At 42.1% G+C, this 21,239-nt stretch overlaps 1 protein-coding gene across 2 annotated transcripts; it reads right to left on the minus strand.

Annotated features, from left to right (window-relative positions):
- Positions 1-5,715: 5,715 nt before the first annotated feature.
- Positions 5,716-8,373, minus strand: LOC105040598 (peroxidase P7). 2 transcript variants are annotated; one of them, XM_010917191.4, is made up of 3 exons: positions 8,128-8,373; positions 6,529-6,720; positions 5,716-6,436 (listed from the first exon to the last, which is right to left on the minus strand). In XM_010917191.4, exons 1-3 carry the CDS (start codon positions 8,332-8,334, stop codon positions 5,882-5,884), a joined length of 954 nt encoding a protein of 317 aa, XP_010915493.1. In that variant the 5' UTR covers positions 8,335-8,373; the 3' UTR covers positions 5,716-5,881. The 2 variants fall into 2 exon arrangements, with proteins under 2 accessions (XP_010915493.1, XP_073110697.1); XM_073254596.1 differs by lacking the exon at positions 8,128-8,373 and adding an exon at positions 6,808-6,884.
- Between the last annotated feature and the right edge of the window lie 12,866 nt (positions 8,374-21,239).

Here is a 21,239-nt window from a genome sequence, read left to right on the forward strand (position 1 = left end):
GTGCATGTTGGCTACCCAATAAAAGGGGATGACTCGGTTAGGTCGTCCCATTTTATTCCAATCTAGTTTTTCATACATTGAAGATAAAAAACTTATCAGAATACTACCAAATGCTCTTAAATGAATTTGACACTATCAAAAGGCTTCAAAAATATCTCCAACTTGTAGAATCTTCAACTTTGACATCCTTGAAGGAGCTTTTCAAACTCAATATTTTTGATTATCTGAAACAACACTAAAAAATCTTTCAAGGACAAGAAACTCATTAGTAGTCCCCTCAAATGGTTTGTGACCATCAAAATCAATTTTTGGAGCAACAAAATAAAAAAAATTTAAATAAAAATTAATACTGATATTATTCTTATCTGTCTGTATTAAAGATGTCTTAAATCTTGCTTATCAAGAGATTTATAATAAAATATCAACAATATGAAATAAATAATAAAATAAGTGATAAAATATAAAAAGATAATTACAATAACAATCAATATAAAATAAGACGATACTATAAGTTAAATTTAGAAAATATCCTAACAAAGATACCAATAATAAGATGATGAAATTATTTATTATACTATAAAATATAAAAATATAATTATAATAACAATCAATATAAAATAAAACAGCACTGTTTGGTCTGATTCGATGGATCGATTCAGATCTCGAAACATATTATTTTTTTAAAAAATAATAAAAATATTATTTTAAAAAATAAATTAGCATGTAATTATTTTTAAAATTAAAAAATAATATGTTATTATTTTTAAATAATAATAAATTAGTATTTTTTAAAAAATTATTATTATTTTTATAATATTTTATTTTTTAAAAATAATAATTTTTTAAAAAATATTATTTTTGTCTCTTATCCCTCCCACATTTTTTTTAAATATTTTTTGTAATTTTTTAAAATTCTATTTTATGATTTAAAAATAATATTTTTAATTATTATTAATAATAAAGTAATAATATTATTTTAATTTTTTAAAAAAATTGTTTTCATCCTTTTCCCTCCCCTACTTTTATTTTTTAAAATATTATTTTTTTCTAATTTTTAAAATACTACATTATTATTATTATTTAAAAATATTATTTTAAATAATTATTAATAATAAAATAATATTTTTTCCTTCCTTCTCTAAATATTTTTTTCTTTCTTTCCCTTTGCCCCCTTCCCTTCTCTTCCTCTCGCCAGTTCCCCTCCTCATCCCCTACCCCCATCGCGTGAGGTCTAGATCGCTATGTTCACGTCGCCTTCGCTGCGGCCCTATTCCACTGTTGTTCGCGTCTCACCCATCATCCACACCGCATCTAACTCCGTGCGACCACCAAAGCTCCTCTTCTCCCTTAGCTCTGATGCCACCAACCCTCCTCGCCTCCCCTTCCCAACCTCAATGTCTCTCACTCCTCCTCCACTTCCTCCTATCTCCTTGGGGTGCTTTTCTTTTCACAGATCTCTTTTTTTTTTTTTTGCTTCGTCCCCTTCTCAAATATTTTGATTTTTTTTTTGCCTTTCTTTTGTTTCCACTTATTTTTCCTATATTTTTCCTTTTGCTTCCTCTCTTTTCTTTTTTTTTTTCATTCTTTGATGTCTAACAAACCCCGATCTCTCTCAACTGCCGTCTCCTTCTTACATATCTTCAAAAAACCCTCTAATTGGAACCTAAGAAACCCCGATCTCCCTCAAGTGCTGTCCTTTCCACAGATCTTCGAAAAAAAGACCTTCGGAAGGGTTCGAAGCAAAAGAAAAAAAAGAAAAAAAAAAAAAAAAGGAGATCTAAGGAAAAGAAAGCACCTACAGGAGATTTGGAGGAGGATCCAATGTCGATGAGGATTAGGAGAAAAAATCTTTAACCGGAACCTAAGAAACCCCGATCTCCCTCAAGTGCTGTCCTTTCCACAGATCTTCAAGAAAAAGGACCTCTGGAAGGGTTTTAAGCGGAAAAAAAAGAAAAAAAGAGAAAAAAATGTGGAAAGGAAAGCATGTAAGGAAGATAAGGGTAAGGCCGACACTGATGACGATGGAGATGAAGGCGATGGCAGACACCGATGGGAGGTGGCAGTGAGGAGAGCAGGGCAGTGATAGGGAGAGGAGGGGGTTGGGGTGGACAGCGACAGCAAAGACTTATGGAGAGGGAAAAAAAAAAATCTTTGAGAAGGTTTAGAGGAGGTCCACAGTGCGTCAAGCAAAAAGAAAAAAAAATATGGGGAGAAGGCTTGGTGGGCTGCCACATGGCATGCTGAATATTTGACAAATATCATGCTGAGGAAAATCTGGCCTCAACTTTAATATACAGGAAAGATGATGGGCATTTAGAGAATGAGAAATGCTGAACCTTTTAGTTGCTATGTTCTCTAGAATATAAACATGGGTGTCTGCCACCAGTCCGTTGCTGTATGGGAGTGGCGCCATTAGAGCAATATTTTATTTTTATGAATCCTTTCTTCTCAATTTCTTTCCGTTTTCCTCAAGTAACCCTTGTTCCTTTTTATGATTGGCTGGAACTCTTATTCTTTTGTCAGACTCCATGCATGTGTTCTCTTATATATATATATATATATATATATATATATTTTTTTTTTATAGACAGCTTGTGCCATAGCAAATGGTGAGTGGAATTGCGAACTTGCTAATGCTAATGCAATTGGTTCTAATCTAATCATATGCACATGTTTGAAGAACATTATTCTAGGACAGGGTTAGTGTCGCCGGTATGAGTATGACCGAGCAGGCATGACATTATTCCTTTATTTATTTCACCCAAGTTTTGTTTGGAGGACCAAAGACGCGCTCCAGTGGGTCATTAGGATGTGGTTTCGTGCAGCTAAATTCAATTCATATTTGAGCCATGTCTAATCCATCTCCATTGGGGTCAAGGTTGACTGATTTGAGAATTAGAATTGCATAGCCAATAAATATACCTCATTTAAAGAATTTTATAATTTAATATAAATAGGACTATTGTATATCGATAGTTTTGGAGGTACAATTTAGATGAAACAAGAATCATACCTAAATTTTGTTATGATCAATTAAAATCTAATCATGTTCCCAAATCATTGATTGGACTCATTGGACTAAAATATTGTAACTATTAAACAAGCATTTTCCATCCTTTAGGATCTAAGCTTCATGATCCATTCAAAATTTCAATTAAACAAAGTTGAGCATTACAGATTATCAGAAAATGGTTCCAAAAGTATTAGCTTATCATGTACCTTGATTGTATAAACTTCCTATTCAGGTTGCAGAGAATCTATTTTAATCCATTAAACATCTTCATCTTTAGATTATCATTATTATTGTTGTTATTATTATTATTATTTTATTTATTTATTTACTTTACATTGCAAGGTTTCTTGAATGATAAAGAGTTAATATAATCAAAAGAAAAAACTTGATATTTTAGGTTCGCAGTTGGAATAAAATTGGGATGAATTAAAATGAGCATCAAAATGATTATAGTTTTTATCGTGTTTGATTCGTGATTGAAATCGGAACAGGATTTGAATATTAAGAAAGGGTCTTAATTGAATTTTAAAAAATTAAGATAATTTTTTATTTCCTCTTGAATTGGAATAGAAATAAGATTTTTTTCAACCGAATAGTTAGGATGAAAGCTACTACTTCCTGTTCCCATTCTAAGATCTAACTCTTTCTTACTTGGATCATACAGCCCACCTGGAGATTTGAAACTCTTTAATGCTATGACATGATGAAAGGTTTTCTATGGTGGTGATGATATCTTTATTTTGGAACATAATCTGGATGCATGCTCTTAGTGTGTTTCCATCTATTGCATCTCCAATTTTTAACTATCTTTATAACTTTTTAACAAAAAATAAATAGATAAATAAGAGTGCCTCGGTACCTCTTTAACACCTCATTTTCTTCAAACCATTCATGAATTCTAAATGGACAATTCAAATTAGTCTTGCACCCGGTCAGTACGTGCATTCCGTGTTATTATCTTCACGTTTTTGTAATAGAACGAGAAAGGATTGTCTTTTTGTTTTTTTGATAAAATCGGTGCATTCAAATAATTTTTGTATGAATATAATTTAAAAAATTAAAAAATAAAATATTTTTGAGACAATCCGAGATCATTTCCCTTCAACCTATAAAGACTCTTTCGAATGTTCTGCACAAGATGCCATCTAGTCGGCTGCAGTATTCATTTTTGAGAGACATGTCTGATCATCCACACACGACAGTCCAACAAAAATATAAAAATATTCTGCAAAGAGGGATGAGCATTTTCTCCATGGATGCAGTCGTAAATTCAAGTCACATCATAATTGAGTCATCTTCAATGACCATCTCATCATTGGACTGCCTTCTTTTCGCCGAAGATATTTTTTCACAAAATTATCCTTGGACCTCCTCTCATGTCACGACTACTTGCATCCTATGATTCTTCCAGCCCTTGGCCAGGTCCAGCAACAGCCAGGTTTATTAGGACCTTTGATTCCTAATGTCATCCTCTTGGCGTACGTGGCCTCTTTGAACCTTCATCGGTCATATTAATCATTCATGTCGTTATAAGGAATACACGGCCTTGACAAAATGCCTTGATGGTTTGTAGCCCGCTTCATCGGAAAACGACGAAGTGCAGCAACTTTATCACATCGATACCACTAAATAACGATAAATAATACAATTATTCGGATGTGCTTGAATAATAAGATTTGTGACTATACACAGAAAAGCTGATAAAGATTGTGGTGTGGAATTGGAAATGGAGGAGAAAACTAGTGGGAAACAAAGGCTGTGAAATAACAAGAACACTAGAGGCTGCTACTACAGCGCAAAGAGGAGGGGGTCAGGGATACCAAGAAAGCTCCATTCTTGAGCTTTTTCTCATTATAAATATATATATATATATATATATATATATTATCTTCATTTATTATTCTGATGGTCTACTTATGACTATAGTTTCTCTCATTGGCTTTATACATTTTACATTTTTATTTTTTATTGTATGGTTATGGTTTAAAGTCATATAAGTGAACTTTCTAGGTGGCTTTATATTTGTAGTTCATATAACAAATTTCTTATTACGAAATTTATAGAACCAGTGACCATTGTCAAAAATATAATTCTTAGTTCAGCTATCCAGACAGGGTAACCCAGACCCTTTGTAGTAGAACTTTAAAAATTGCGTACCTGCTACCATAACATAAGCGAACTTTCTAGCTGGATTTCCATTTGTAGTTCATATAAGTAATTTCTTATTGTGAAATTAACAGAACCAGTGCCCCATTGTCAAAAATGTAATTCTTAGTTCAACTATCCAGACGGTATAACCCAAACCCTAGGTGGTAGAACTTTGAAATTTGCATTCCTGCTACCGTTTGGCAATTTCCATACATTTGGGTTTTCTGCATGGTAGAATTTGAAATTTGCATACCTTCTACCGTATAGCAATTTACAGACATTTGGGTTTTTGCCAATTTTGAAGTTTCGCAGTGTGAAATAGCAAATTGTTATATTCTAAACAAACTTGCTTATCTCTAACATAGTATCTTTATAGGGAATAGGATATTCCTTAAAAAGCACCTGCTTTGTGCCTTTATGCCTTAAATAGATGGAAGTTCCACGGTCAATCCTAGAGCTATTCCAGCTAAAATTTAAAAGATAAGGCAAAGAAAATGGGAAAAAAGAAAAGTTCCAGTGCCGTCTGACAAATCTTAATTTGTTGACTCCAGGAGTTAATAATCTAGTAGCATTCTTATTTTTATTGATTCGTTTCTTGATTAAAATAGCGGTCTAACACCAATTCCGGAGACCAGTTTTGACCGTTACAATAGAAAATACTAAGCTTATCCACCTGGTCTACTTATAACCCGGAGAGTTCATCGTCGCCCGCCCTTATCGTCAGCCGTTCACTTTTCCGCAGTTCAACCGGATCTCTCCACTGGTCCCGGTCAGCGGGCTGATGCTCCCCATCTTCACCATCGCCTGGACGAAGTCCCTCGAGAACAACGCCGCGTTGGTGCTGTATTGCCGGACCAGCGCGTCCTGCGACCCACCATCGAAGAGCTCCTGGTCCGAATGCAGCAGCCCCTTCTGGGCCACAAGGTTCTGGTAGTAGGCGTTGTCGAACCCGTTCGGGGTCTGGACATCGAGCGGCGCGAGGTTGGTGTCGCCGCCCGAGGCCGGGCAGTTCCGCTTTCTTAAGGCCGCAAAACTGGGGTTGATGTCGGTGTCGTTGTAGATGTGGGCGCGGAAGTTCTTGCATTGAGCCTGGCCGATGGTGTGGCTACCGGAGAGCGCGGTCATCTCTTGAGCGCTGAGGCCCTGGGCGGCGAACTTGGAGATGAGTATGGAGAGGCTGGACGCGGGACTGGGGAGGTTGTTGTTGGCCGCGCTCTGGCTCGCCGTCGTTGCATCCCTCCTGCCCAGTTGCACCGTCCAAGTTGGCCCGCCGAGCTACGAGATGTATCATTCGTATCAGCTCAAAGCATTAAAACTGAACGTTGACGGTGAAAGAGGTGGTGGGAAATGATGGGTGCGATACTAACCAAGTTGACTCCATCGCGAGCGGCGAGGGCGAGGATGTCAGCGCATGAGACGGTGGCTTTGCAGGCGGCTTCGACGCGGGCTTTGATGGTGTCGATGACTCCGAATCCACGGACAGAGTTTTTGTTTGGCCCAGCATTCTGCTCGCCGGTGAACGTTGCGGTGTCAGCGAGAAGGATCGATCCGTCACAACCCTGAAGAAAACAGAGGACGTCCGTTCAGCAACTGGGAAGATGTTTTTAGGCTGACTTGAACAAAAGCATTTACTCTTGTACGGTTACATTGGGAAAAGAAACATGAGAAGCTATTGGATCCAACATAAAGGTCTGCACCCTTTTTTCTGAGAAATTATTTGTCAGAACATATATCCTCCACCATCTAATAAAAAGCCATTACATCATCTTTATTCATAAACAATATATTTTCATCTAATTAAAAATTTGGAATATAAAAAATTTTATTTTGATTATGCTAGCCAACTAACAACTTTTACTGTTTTAAGTGATAAAATTGGATGGAGCAATTTTTTTTTTTGCACGATGCAGAAAATCACACACTGTACGTGATGATTAGCTCAGCCACAGATCTGAAAACATCGGTCGAAAAAAAAAAAAAATTTTTTTATCAATCCACGTGAGAGTGAATCATCACGTGTGGTGTATGATTTTTTGTATAAAAAATTTTTCAAATTAGATAATGTGATAATTTTTTGTTAGACGATATATAAACCAATAATATCGTGATCTTTCACTGTATCCGCTTTAATTTGGGACACATGCCTGCTGGCATTTAGGAGAGAGATTGATAACTAAATTTTGAATAAATTTAAGCAGCATGCTAGTGATTGGGACCAACGCCACCGCCATTGACTATATGCAACCACAAAATTTTGGCAACATCATGTTGCATTACAATAGCATATAAGGTGATTTTTGAGAGCAACAAGTAGATTTGAGTGGTCTAGCAACAAGAACTCTTGTATATAACCTATTTATCCCAAGGCTTGCCGGTAAATTGCTTTTTAAGCTTCTAAGCCATAAAGGAACCTTTGGATGATAGGTGTGGCAGAGGGACACCAAGGTGTGATTTAAGAAGGGTATAGCTGCTTAAGTTTGGGTTCTTTATCATGCAAGTTTTGCACCCCAGAGGGCTGTACAGGCCTCGATCACCATCATGAAGATGAATGGCTATCAAACATGGCACATCATGATGCTAAACACTGTACATTATGAAAAAGATTGCTAGATACTTGGCAACTGCCCATCTTCACAATTAGATGACATGGTAGAGATCTAGAGCTGCATATCCCACTGCGTGCGGTGCAGCTCATGCACCACTGCATATCATTTTTCCGTGGTTCACGTGCGACCAAGATAGTAGAACCGTGTTGCTAGTTTGCTACCCCTTTTTAAACACCAACCAGGTAGCCCGACCATCTCTGTATTGGCCTTACGACCAACGCACTTCTCTTATAATTCAAATTAGAGATTAGCAAATAAATCCATAAATTCTAGGGTCACTAACTTGCAGCGTACCATAACGAAGGTGGTTGCAGATAACAAAAGGAAAACGAGGGAGCAAATTAAGGGATGGTATCATACATTTACAAAGCAATCGTGAAAGAAGAGCCGAAGGATGGATGCGCCCATCCTTGGCTCCGCACTGACGGCCTGTGCCATGCCCGAGCGCACAATGCTCTGTACATTTGGGCAGCTTTTTGCATAAAACGTAGGTGAAAGCTGCCCATGGGCAACGCAAGCGAGTAGTGATAGCAGGGAGAGCAAAAGGAAACTATTGGAGAAGGCCATAGCTAAAGAAGGCGATAAGGTTGCTCCAAGAGTTTGGGCTGAGATGAGAGAAATGCTTTCCCAGGACTCCTATATATAGTGTAGTTGCATGCATGAAATGGTCATTGGTTGCTGTGGAATTCCAACTTTGCTGCTCTGACTTGGCACGTTACCCTAATTTCTGCATTTGTTTGTTCTCTCAAATAAGTTAGCCTTGCCATACAACTTGACGGAGCAAACGGCACTCACGGGATTGCAAGATGACTTGTAAAAGGCCCGCCTTTTCTTTCCACATCTTTTTCTTGCCCACATTGCCTTTACTAGCATACTGGGAACAGGGCAGTGTATACTTTTGATATTCTAGACCTTTTCAATGAGACAGCTCTAGATGTGCATGTTTTTGCTCACGGACAAGATTACCCGTTCCAAATTCCAACTTGCCAGCATGCTCAACTACGACGCTCAATAAATAGACTGTTTGCATTGGTCTAAGCCATTAAATGTCATCCAATAGGAAGATGCTCATTACTCTCAATGAAACTTATGTGCGAATAAGTCAAATCTTATCCTTGATGCATGCACACCGGACCGGAAATAATTTTTTAAAAACAAAATTTATTATTAGACCAATTTTCCTCAGTACCTACATAATATTAAAATATGTAGTATATGGTTCGGTATAACAAACTCTTCTCTTCTTCTTTTTTTTTTTCTTTTTTTTGAGAGGAATGGAGATAGCCAGATGCTGCCCCCAGAATTTTATTAAGGAGAAAAATATTTACAAAAGTGAAGAGGAACAAGAAGTGGTAGAAAAAGAAGAGTTATATAGCTAGCAATAATGAGTCAAGATTCCTCCGTAGTTGTTGGTGATTCTCCTTCATTTTCACTCAGCAAAAGCACTCTCAGCTATGAAAAGTATGGAGCGCCATTTGTAGGATGGAATAAATAGGCCGACTTCTTCAAGGAAAAATTCTTTTGTTTCACTGCCGTCAAATCTCCCAATAAACAGCTGCAACTGATTATCTGCTTTTTTACATAGCAAATTCTAATTTTTCACTCACTATTTAGTCCAAAAGTCATAAAAATTTTTAGGCCAGCCTTTTAGCTTCAATTGAACAATAAACTCGTACTTTTTTTTTTCAATCCAATAATATAGCATTGTTAAACTATTGGTTGGATCAAATTAACCAGCTTAATTGTGCATCAGCCTACGCACAAAGGGATACACATAAGCATACCTATATTGCTCATTCTTTCTTCTTTATTTCTTTCATCCTTATTTTGGGGTATCCCTTTCTGACATGCCTCAACCGATAATTTTTTTGTAGCATCGGCACGCCTGAGATATCTGTTTGTAAAGGATATGCAGCCTGCTCTTGCTACTCTCCTTGAGTGCACTTTAAAGAAACATGCGTGATTCATTGTTGACTATTTGTTGGAATATTTCATGCTCAACGTAACAACGTGTATTTCAATTCTAATCAAATTATGGTTCTGCTCTCTAAATTATGAGCGGCAAGAAATGCATGACATGATCTTGAGAAAAAGTTGGTCTAATCACCAAAGACTGTCTTACCCAAAAATCAACGAGCACCATGTTACCTAGCTGCAATCATGCTTTATATATATATTTTTTTTAATTATGGTAATGTTTGTTTACTTTCATTCCGAATGTGTTTAGGAGGTGTTTGGTGTATTACATAGGTAATATTGCTATGATAATGTGATTGCAGAGAGAATGCGATTACCTGATAAAATAATAGAAAATCCTACATTGCAATGTTTGGTATGTGCAATAATGTTGTTGTAAGGTAACACAGAATTCTACATTGTAATGTTTAGTATATAATTTAGATTACATAAAATATAAGCTAATTTTTCTAAAGTATCTCTATCATAGCTTATTAGTTATTGTCTATTTTCTACATGGACAACTTAATTTCAAGATATAACCATTTTCAGTGACATTACCAGCTGGAATCATCCATTATATATATTTTTTTATTTTCATTAATTGAGACTATCCATAATTTATTTAATATATTTTAAATTTATTTTGCTAAAAATATTTTGATTCTTAGGTTATCTTGTAATTATATATAATTACATAGCCATTTCTCCTTAGGCAATCAGATTACTTCCTTTTGAGGTAATGCTGCATTACATGTAAAATGACGAAACAAAAAGTATAATTTGATTACCAGTTGTAAAATTATATGTAATCTTGTCAGGATTACATACTACCAAAACCCCCTTAAAATTATCGAGATGGCCCGAATTGATTCCATTTTAAACAATATTATCTTTTTTTATTGAAAAAAGAAAAAACAATGTTATCCCTAGAAAAATTTATAATTCGAGACGGTTCTTTCTTGAGTGGAATAATTCGAGACCTTTCATTCAACGGAAAGGTTATCCAAACGAAACTTCCGAAGGAAAGCGGTCGAAGCTGTTTTCCTCCGTTTCTCATGTAATAATCTTCGCCTCTAAAACGTTGCCTACAGCTTTCTTTGCAAGACCCATCAAAGAAACTGCGGTCACTTGGCTACAATTAATCGCCGGAATCCCGTGTATCGCACCAAATTAAAATTTGGTTTATTCGAAGCGGCTGCCCCCTTTTTGTCCTTTCCAATGGCTGCTGCGATTAGGTGCGCCAATGATGCCTAAAAAGTCAACCACTCAAGCACGCTGTAGAAAAATGGCCAGGGCCAGGACAGACCGGATCCAAACTCTGGCCCTCATCCATGGCAATTATAAGTTTAGATAGCAATTATGTCATCATGTTCCGGTCAAAACAAATATACGAACCATGTCAAGGGTTTTCTAGAATAGTCATCCGACTTTATTACCAGAATTCGGTGAAAGAAAAAATTGCATATAGATAGTTGATTCGGTCACTTGTCACTTTCTTGCCACATTTCAGCGGACATTCGACATGATGATGTACTTGAAAATGACGAATGAGGCATGATTGACTCGTCATAGTTTCTCATTATTCTCCTCACGGTAATTCATTTTCTTTATTCTCTAGTAGTAGCATAGGCTGAGAGAGGAATATGGGAAAACATGACTACCAAGTTCTACATAAAACTATCAGAACCAATTGATCACTTGTTTAATATCCAACTTCTAAGTTAAGTAATTTGTGCAAGTTAGATATATTTGTGCTCGGACCCGTCATTATATGGTGTGCTTGATGTAGCTACCGTGCAACTTGGAAATTTGATCAAGACCATTAATGTTGAAATAGGACCTGTTGAGATTACGTGCGTAAATTTGATCAAGACCATTAATGTTGAAATAGGATCTGTTGAGGTTACGTGCTTATCAGTACGGACACCATCTCCTCCATCCAATCGTGAGATATTGTCCGCTTTGGAGCGGGGCCCGGACCTTTGGTCCGGTCAACACCCCATCCCACAACAGCCCCCCCAGCAAAGGAGTGTACTGCTGCAAATAGGAGACGGGTTCCCACAGACGGCGTCAATGTTGAGGTTACGTGCTTATCAGTACGGACACCAATACCTCCACCCAATCGTGAAGTATTGTCCGCTTTGGAGTGGGGCCCGGGCTTTTGGCTCGGTCAACACCCCACCCCTCACGGTTTTGCCTCGCAAAAAATGCCTCACGTGGGAGAGGGGGAGCTCGCACTAATAAGCAGTAGATTTTCTTGATTGTATCCGGTATGGAACTTTCGGACTCGATGCCCCGATGTCCATCCCAGAACATCCCCCAAAATATTTGAGTTACGGTGGTACTCCGAAGGCCGTGTAACAACTCGAGGACAAAAATCGTGTGGGGTGGATGCTAGAGAAAAAATAACGTTTCTCTTGACATTATTTTTAAAACATAAACCTAAGGGAGCGTTTGATATAGAGTGATACATTCAATATCAAAGATAACATAGGTGAAGATGATGAGATTTCTGTATTTAGTTATATTACAATAATCTTATATGACAATGACTTTAAATCACTTCTAAAAATAAAAAAAAATACATGAAACATCCTTATGGAATCCATCTTGTATCGCTTCCTTCCTTCCTGTCAAACGGTCTATCAAGCAGCTTTTCTTTTTTTTTTTTTTATGTGAAGTTGCCCATCTCTCTCCATTCATCCACGAGGTTTTTCTCCTCCTCTCCCGAGTCCTTTATCTTCCAACTATATTGATGAAATTAAAGTAAAACCCAACAGTGAATATACCGCTTTACAAGTTTTCAAACCGGCACATCAAAAATCTGCAAAGGTCTAACAACGAATTGTATGTTATAGACCAACTTCAATTGGTTCATTTCCTGCTGAGTCAGGAAGGAGCCTTCGAATTTGGATGCTCTAAGAAAGGGTTCTCCAACTTTACCGAGAGGAAATACTCTAGCATAAAGATATTCAAAAAGAGAACGTAAGGGTACTTTATCAGGCCGTACATCTCTCGAAAAACAGATAGTCTCCCCATTGCCAATGTTAAATCAACATAGATCGAAAAGGTCAAAGTCTGTGAACTAATAATATTCCTCCATGAGGGAGAAAAGTCATTAAGATTTTTTCTAGCTCTCGTTCCAAGTCTCTTTCTCGAGTAGTAAGCAAAATTAATCTATTTCCACCACATGTTGCTGGAACTATGTGGGACTTCCATGCCCATTTAGCCAGTAGAGCTTGGTTCATCCTATCAATTTCTGCTCCTTTGATCTTCAAATGGCATCACAATTTTACAGATAACGAAATCCGCTTTCCACAAATATGCTTCTCTCACTTCATCATCGATTATGTTTGCCGGCCACTTGGGGAGTTTGAACATTGATATATAATAAAAAGGCAGGGCAGTAAAAACGGGGTCGATGAGAGTCAATCGATCCCTCCAACATAGCATTCTTCATTTCCAAGAAGATAGCCTTGAGTTCACTATTAAAATCATAGGCAGCTGGCACTGCTTACGATGGCTTTTGATGATGGAGGGGTTGGCCCATATATACATAAATGGCAGTGTGCCTTTCATACGGTTTATCCCGAATGCAAACAAAGAAGCTTCCATATCATCCATATTCAGGCATGAGATAGAGTTTTTATAAAATTATTACTTTTCAAATCTACGACACCTGCAAATGCGATGGCAACGCTAGGATTTACATCGGATATTATATTATCAATTTTTAAATTTAAATTTAATATTTTAAATTCAAATTTTACGTGATATTCGATCGGATAAGAAAAAATATATCTATCCCCATGTCCAATGGATTCGAAGATATCCATGGATAATTCATTTTTCTATATCCAACCCATATCCGCCCATATGCATCTCATATCCAAAAAAATAAATAATCAAAATAATTTTATGCATATTATCAACTAAAACAGAATTACCAATTCAACATAAAATATAATTTATAAATCCAGATTTATAGAAATCAAACATAAAAATAGAATTACAATTCAACATAGAACGCATAAACAACTAAAATAATTTTATGCATATTGCCAATCAAAACAGAATTATCAAAACAGAATTATAAACATATATATTCGGATATGGATTCGGATATTACCCATACCCGTAGGTTTAGATCGGATTCGGATTCGAGTTTGGATAGAAAACAGCATTATCCATATCTTACCCATATCCGTGCTACAGTTTTCAAATTTTATCCAAATTCAAACCTAAATCCAGTCAAACCTTATTTTTTGGATTTGATCGGATTTGGATAGAGTACATATCCATTGTGTCGGATTGATTTTGCGATCTCTAATGCCAAGAATCCATTTGGTTCGTAGGAAAAAATTTAAAAAAAAAAATATTTTTCAAAAATTTATTTTCTGAAAATATGATGTCTAAAAATATAGCTTCGATATGTTTGATTAATCATAGAAAAGTAATTTATTGTAAATTGATTTATATTTGGTTGAGTATGTATTTTTCTAAGTAAACTATATAAAATATTATTATATCCTTAATAAATATAAGATCATATCTTTTTGCTTCCAGCTCTATATAAATTTTAATATAATATTTATCTTAATATAAATATAATATTAATATAATATAATATAACATAAATCATCATAATTTATTATATTAATACAACATTAATATATATGTATTGATATAATATTTATATAATATTAATATTAATAAAAATATCATATTATTATTAATATTAAAATAATATTAATATATTATAAATATTATAATATTTATGTTAATATGAATATTATATTATATTAATATAAATATTAACATAGTGTTAATATAATATTATATTAATGTTTATAAAAAAAATATTAAAAGAATCTTTTCAAAATGAAAAAAGGCCATCAATTCTTATCCCATGAAAATTTCAAAATCCATTTGAATTATACTTCTCATGAAATATAAAAATATCTTTCCATACGGATAGCTTTTTATATTTTCTCTCATCTTAAAACTTCAATCAAATAAATTAAAAACTTCCTTCTATTTCTCGGGAATTGCCACTTTTCACGGACCAAACAAATCCTGATAAAATTCTCTCCTTCTTGCTCACACAGAACAAAAATGTTAACACACCATAGTTATCCATCGTAGCGAGCCTTATCTAATTTACCGGACGCTGTTAATCACCGTCACCAACATTTTTCTTAACTTCTTGAGATGCATGAATGTAAGTCGATGGGGTTGCGGCAGCTGGAGATCGTATCCGAGGACAAGAATACCCCACAGGAATTAAATTCTCCTTCTCTCGGATACTCCACGCCCAATTAATAGGCAAGCACCAAAAGTGATGGGCAAACCCGCATCACCCCATCCCCTTTGTCCAAACACCACTTGCGTCCATTTCACAATGAACACAAAAAAGAATATTGCAACTTAATTTGAGCAAGGCGAAGGTGAAGCCCTTGTCATGGAATCCCACTCTCGCAACATTTTTTTTCTCTTAGAAGTTTAAAAATAAAAATCAACGCAAAGAAAACGGTTCATGGAGAAGCTTCCATCTCTATCAGTTAAATAATTTTGAGAATAAGAGAGATGAAACTGTGTTATTACTCTTTTATTAACTTAAGAGAATTATCTAATCAAAAAACAGAAACTTAGGACAATTATTAGCGACAAGCAAGCGCCAGGGTTCATGCATCGGAATTTAATCTAATCCGACCGCACTCTCCGATCGAGGTCCACATAGCAACATTACGGGTGCTTCTGAATTTCTCCTAGAAAGTGTTCTAATTAAGTTTCGCCATTCAATGTGAACAAGTGTGGACTGGCTATCGCCTACTTTTCATTGGGTTTTATCGTCAGAGTATAATTTGTCTAATTCCAAGATATAATAAGGAGGAAATCCTGTTCTATGATATGCCAATCATATCCGTCTGGTGATAAATCTCACCATCCGATAAGGTCCAATGAACGATACATTGACGATATCGACCTTTTAGGTACAATTTGCCAAACTTTGTTAAGCGGCCGAACAATGCTCACTGTTGGGGGATACCCACCGACCGACTATCGGAGGGACCGACCGGCTGGCAGCCCGACCGACCGACTATCGGAGGGCCCGACCGGCTGACAGCCCGACCGACCGACCGACCGACTGACGGAGGGCCCGACCGGCTGGCAGCCCGACCGACCGACCGACCGACTGACGGAGGGCCCGACGGACGGCTCTGACTGGCCGATCGTAAGTCGGGCGACAGGCCGACGGACGCCATCAGCGGCTAACCACGGCCATTCCACGGTCCATTCCCGACCGACTGAACCCAGAGGTCCGGTAACCGACCCACTTGAAGCTCGCCGACCGACGGAGGAGTCCGACGCCACTCTACTGGCCACCGACCTTGGGTCGGCCGACTCCACCAACCGCCGTACGGCCGCCAGACGTTGTCAGCTCTGACACGGACATGCGGCACAGTTACCTAGGGGCATTGTCCCGCCGAGAGCCGGGTCAACCCTGGTGATTAGACGGCTACACGGCGACATGACGTTTTCACGGCGGCTCTGACAGCCTACAGTGAGTTGACAGTTCCTCACTTGTCCGCGCCATTAATGACGGCGCCATACCGTGCTCAACTATATATACCGGGGAAGGCAACAGTGCAAAGGATCGATCCGCCCGTCTCTTCCACATACGCAGACTCGCTCCTCTCTCTCCTCTCCCTCTCCTTCTCAGAGCTCTCTGTCTGCATTTCACTGTTGCCCAGTCACCTCTCTGACTTGACCGTCGGAGGGTCCCCGCCGGAGCCGCTTCCGGTCAGTGCGGACTTCTTTTTGCAGGTGCACGCTTCCCGGCGATCGGGCGACGAGGCGATTGGCCGCAACAGATTGGCGCGCCAGGTAGGGGACAGCATGACAAAGACAAGAGCTCAACGATCGAGAATCACTGGGTCGGCAAGGCGTTCTTCCCGCCGAGAAGAGGCCTCTCCACCACCACCGGCGGCGGAGCCTAGCTCTCCGCGCCCTGCAGTGACTACGGAGGCGCAGATTGCGGCCATTGTACGGCAGATGACCGTACTGACCGACGCAGTCAAAAGCCTCCAGCAACAACCGGCGGCCCGACCTATGCCTTCCAGGAGCAGCCGCCGACGGTCGCGCCGACCCCTGCCGCCTCCAGGCGAGCGCTCCCAACAGCGCTCCCACGGGGAGGAGGAGGGTCGACCTCGGCGCGACGACCGACGGTCCCAGCGGCCCTCTCCTTCCCCGTTGGAACGGGCGAGGAAGGAAAAGCGGCCGCACACACCGTCGGCCTCTCCTTCAGAGTCTTCCGGAGGCTCCACTCCTGGGGTCTCCCAGCATCGACGAGCGGACGACTACGAGCGACGGTTCGAGGAGATCGACCGCCGACTCGCCCAACTGCAGATGGACGGCCAGAAGTCTTCAAACGACGTCGACTTCCAGACCGCCCAGCCTCTCTCTCGACTGATCCTCGATGAGCCGATCCCCAGTCGGTTCAAAATGCCGAACGTGGAGCCATACGACGGCTCCACCGACCCAGTCGACCACCTCGAGAGCTATAAAGCTCTCATGACAATTCAAGGGGCAACCGACGCTCTTTTTTGCATCGGCTTCCCCGCCACACTTCGCAAGGCTGCCAGGGCTTGGTACTCCGGTCTTCGATCAGGCAGTATCCATTCCTTCGCGCAGCTCGAGCACTCGTTCGTGGCTCATTTCAGCACCAGCCGAAAGCCGCCGCGAACGTCGGATAGCCTTTTCTCCCTCAAGCAGGGGGAAAACGAGACGCTCCGACACTTCGTGGCGCGATTCAACGCGGCCACGCTCGAGGTCCTGGACCTCAACGAAGACATGGCGGTTTCAGCCATGAAGAGGGGCCTGAGGTCGTCCCGATTTACTTATTCTCTGGACAAGACCCTCCCCCGAACATATGCCGAGCTACTGGAGCGCGCATACAAGTATATGCGCGCGGACGAAGGAGCGTCCGACCGACGCCTGGTCGAGCCCAGGGGTCCGAAGGAGAAGCGAAGAAAAGGTCGGGAGCCCGCCGAATCAAGCAGGCCCCCGGCCGATAGTCGGCTTTCTCCACCCCGACAGATCCAAAAATCACCCCGCCGACAGACTCCGAGGTCGGTGCGTCCCAGGTAAGACTCCTACACTCCTCTCTCCGCTCCCCGTGCGCAGATCTTGATGGAGATCGAAGGGGAGGAATACCTGCGACGGCCTCCGCCTCTGAAGGCAAAGGGCCTCGACCATCGGAAGTACTGCCGGTTCCATCGGAGCCACGGCCACGACACCGAGCGATGCATCCAGTTGAAGGATGAGATCGAAAATCTCATCCGCCGAGGGTATCTCGGCAAGTTTCGAAAGGGTCAGCCGACCCGACCGACTGTCGATCGACGCCCCCAGCCGACTGAAGAGGCACCGACTAACCAGCCGACGGCTGGAGTCATCAACACGATTTCCAAGCGGCTGGGATCGGGGACGTCTACAGGGGGGGAGCCGACGAAAAAGCCACGACCGAACGACGTAATCACCTTCGCGGAAGACGACGTTCGGGGCATCCAGACTCCCCACGACGACACTGTTGTTGTGTCGGCGACAATAGCCAATTACGATGTAAAACGAATTTTTGTTGATAATGGAAGTTCGACAAATGTTTTGTTTTACTCGACCTTCTCCCGAATGCGACTACCGACGGATCGACTTAGTAGGGTCTCCACGCCCCTGATTGGCTTTGCCGGAGACACCGTCACGACAGAAGGAGAAATCACCCTGCCCGTGACGGTCGGTACCGAACCACGGCAAAGCACAGTCTCCCTCATCTTCGCGATCGTCCAAGTTCCTTCGGCCTACAATGCCATACTCGGGCGACCCGGACTGAACGCCCTCAGGGCGATCGTCTCGACGTGCCATCTCCTTGTTCGATTTTCGACCAAAAATGGAGTCGGGGAGATGCGCGGAGATCAACAGCTCGCCCGACGATGCTTTCAAATCTCCGCCCAAAGCGACGAGACAAAGGATCCCCTGACAATTGACAAACTGGATCAACGGGAGGAGGAAGAGCGGGGTTCGCCGGCCGAGCAGCTCGAGGCGATCCCGATAGGAGAAAATCCCGACAGAAAAGTTTGGATCGGGTCTCAATTGCCCGACACCGAGCGACACCGACTGGCAGAGTTGCTGACGGCCAATGCCGACGTATTCGCATGGTCGGCAGCAGATATGTCGGGCATCCCTCCGGAAACAATGACTCACCGACTCAACATCGACCCGACGATGAAACCGGTGAGGCAGAAGAAAAGGTCCTTCGCCCCAGAAAGGCAGAAGGCCATCGACGAGGAAGTGGACAAGCTGCTCGAGGCGGGCTTCATTCGGGAATCCACGTATCCCGATTGGCTCGCCAATGTCGTCATGGTCAAGAAAGCCAACGGGAAGTGGAGGATCTGCATCGACTACACCGACCTCAACCGAGCGTGCCCGAAGGATAGCTTTCCGCTCCCGAAGATCGACCAGCTGGTGGATGCGACGTCCGGATTTCGACTGCTCAGCTTCATGGACGCCTTCGTCGGGTACAATCAGATCCGGATGGCGCCTGAAGACGAGGAGCACACCGCGTTCGTGACCCCCAAGGGCCTCTACTGTTATCGGGTGATGCCCTTTGGATTGAAGAATGCCGGCGCCACCTACCAGCGACTCGTCAACAAGGTCTTCAAAGATCAGATCGGGCGTAACATGGAGGTGTACGTGGACGACATGCTGGTAAAGAGCACGCAGATCCCGGACCATGTTCAGGATCTCGAGGAGACCTTCCGCACCCTTCGACGACACCGAATGAAGCTCAATCCGACCAAATGCGCCTTCGGGGTGACCTCGGGGAAGTTCCTCGGATTCCTCGTTTCTCAGAGAGGGATCGAGGCCAACCCTGAGAAGATAAAGGCGATCCTCGACATGCGTCATCCGAACACCAAGAAGGAGGTCCAACAACTGAACGGGAGAATCGTCGCTCTTAGCCGATTCATTTCCCGATCAGCTGAAAGGTGCCTCCCGTTCTTCAAAACCCTGCGCCAGGCGAACGGTTTCTCTTGGTCGGATGAATGCGAACAGGCCTTTGAAGACCTGAAGAGGTACTTAGCTTCCCCGCCGCTGCTCGTAAAGCCGCAGGTCGGGGAGACCTTGTATCTCTACTTGGCCACATCTTCTGAGGCGATCAGTTCGGTGCTCGTTCGGGAAAACGAGTGCCGAACCCATCAGCCCATCTACTACACCAGCAAAGTGCTCCACGGCGCCGAAGCAAGATACTCGGAGACGAAAAAGATGATTTTCGCCCTGACCGTCTCCGCGCAGCGGCTCCGACCATACTTCCAGGCCCACGCCATCGTGGTGCTCACCAACCAGCCCCTGAGGGCCGTACTGCGCCGACCCGACACATCCGGACGACTCGCTAAGTGGGCAATGAAGCTTAGCGAGTTCGACATTCAGTACCGACCAAGGCCTGCCTTGAAGGCTCAGGTCTTGGCCGACTTCATCGCTGAATGCCCGACGACCGACCGAAGGTCGGGAGCTGAAGGCCCGGGACGAGATTCGGTCTCTGAGCCAGACCCGATCTCCACCTGGGTACTTCACATCGACGGAGCCTCCAACGCTCAGGGAAGCGGGGCCGGGCTCCTGCTCACGAACTCGGATGGGGTAGTCACCGAATACGCCCTCCGGTTCGACTTCAAGGCCTCCAACAATCAAGCCGAATACGAGGCACTCCTCGCGGGCTTGAGGATGGCGAAGGAACTGGGCGTCGACAGCCTCCGGGCATTCTCCGACTCTCAGCTGATCGTGGGGCAGGTCAAGGGCGACTTCGAGGCGCGAGATCCGACCATGATCAAGTATCTTCAGAAGGTAAAGGATCTCGTGGCCCGCTTCGTGCATTTCGAGATCTCCTACATCCCCAGGACGGAGAACGCCCGTGCCGACGCTCTCTCCAGATTGGCAACGTCGGCCTATGATTCTTTGGGTCGGACGTTTGTCGAAACCTCCAGCAGCCGAGCATCGATCGGGTCGAAGAAGTGCAGCAGCTAACGTCCGAACCAAGTTGGATGGACCCGATCGTCCGGTACTTGTCCGACGGGACCAGTCCCGAAGACCCCACGGAGGCCAAGCGACTCCGATGGTCGGCGTCGCAATATGTGATCATGGACGGCCGACTCTACAAGAGGTCGTTCTCCCTCCCTCTGCTTAGGTGCTTGGGACCGACCGACGCTGACTACGCCCTCCGAGAGGTCACGAAGGAATTGTGGGAATCACTTGGGGGGCAAGTCCTTAGCCTTCAAAGTCTTACGACAGGGCTACTACTGGCGACCATGAGGAAGGATGCGGCAGAATTGGTCCGAAGGTGCGAGCCATGTCAGAAGTATGCCAATATTCAGCACCAACCGGCCAGCCAAATCACTCCCATTGTCGCTCCATGGCCCTTCGCTCAGTGGGAGTCGATATTCTCGGCCCCTTCCCACCGGCGTCGG

This window comes from Elaeis guineensis, chromosome 3 (assembly GCF_000442705.2).
Source record: "Elaeis guineensis isolate ETL-2024a chromosome 3, EG11, whole genome shotgun sequence".
Taxonomy (NCBI): domain Eukaryota; kingdom Viridiplantae; phylum Streptophyta; class Magnoliopsida; order Arecales; family Arecaceae; genus Elaeis; species Elaeis guineensis.

Excerpts from the sequence above, each read along its gene's own strand:
- LOC105040598 (XM_010917191.4), bottom strand. The coding sequence starts at position 8,334 with ATGGCCTTCTCCAATAGTTTCCTTTTGCTCTCCCTGCTATCACTACTC. Across the intron at positions 6,721-8,127 it reads TTCACGATTGCTTTGTAAAT|GGTTGTGACGGATCGATCCT; the intron begins GTATGATACCAT and ends TGTTTTCTTCAG. Across the intron at positions 6,437-6,528 it reads CTCGCGATGGAGTCAACTTG|CTCGGCGGGCCAACTTGGAC; the intron begins GTTAGTATCGCA and ends TACATCTCGTAG.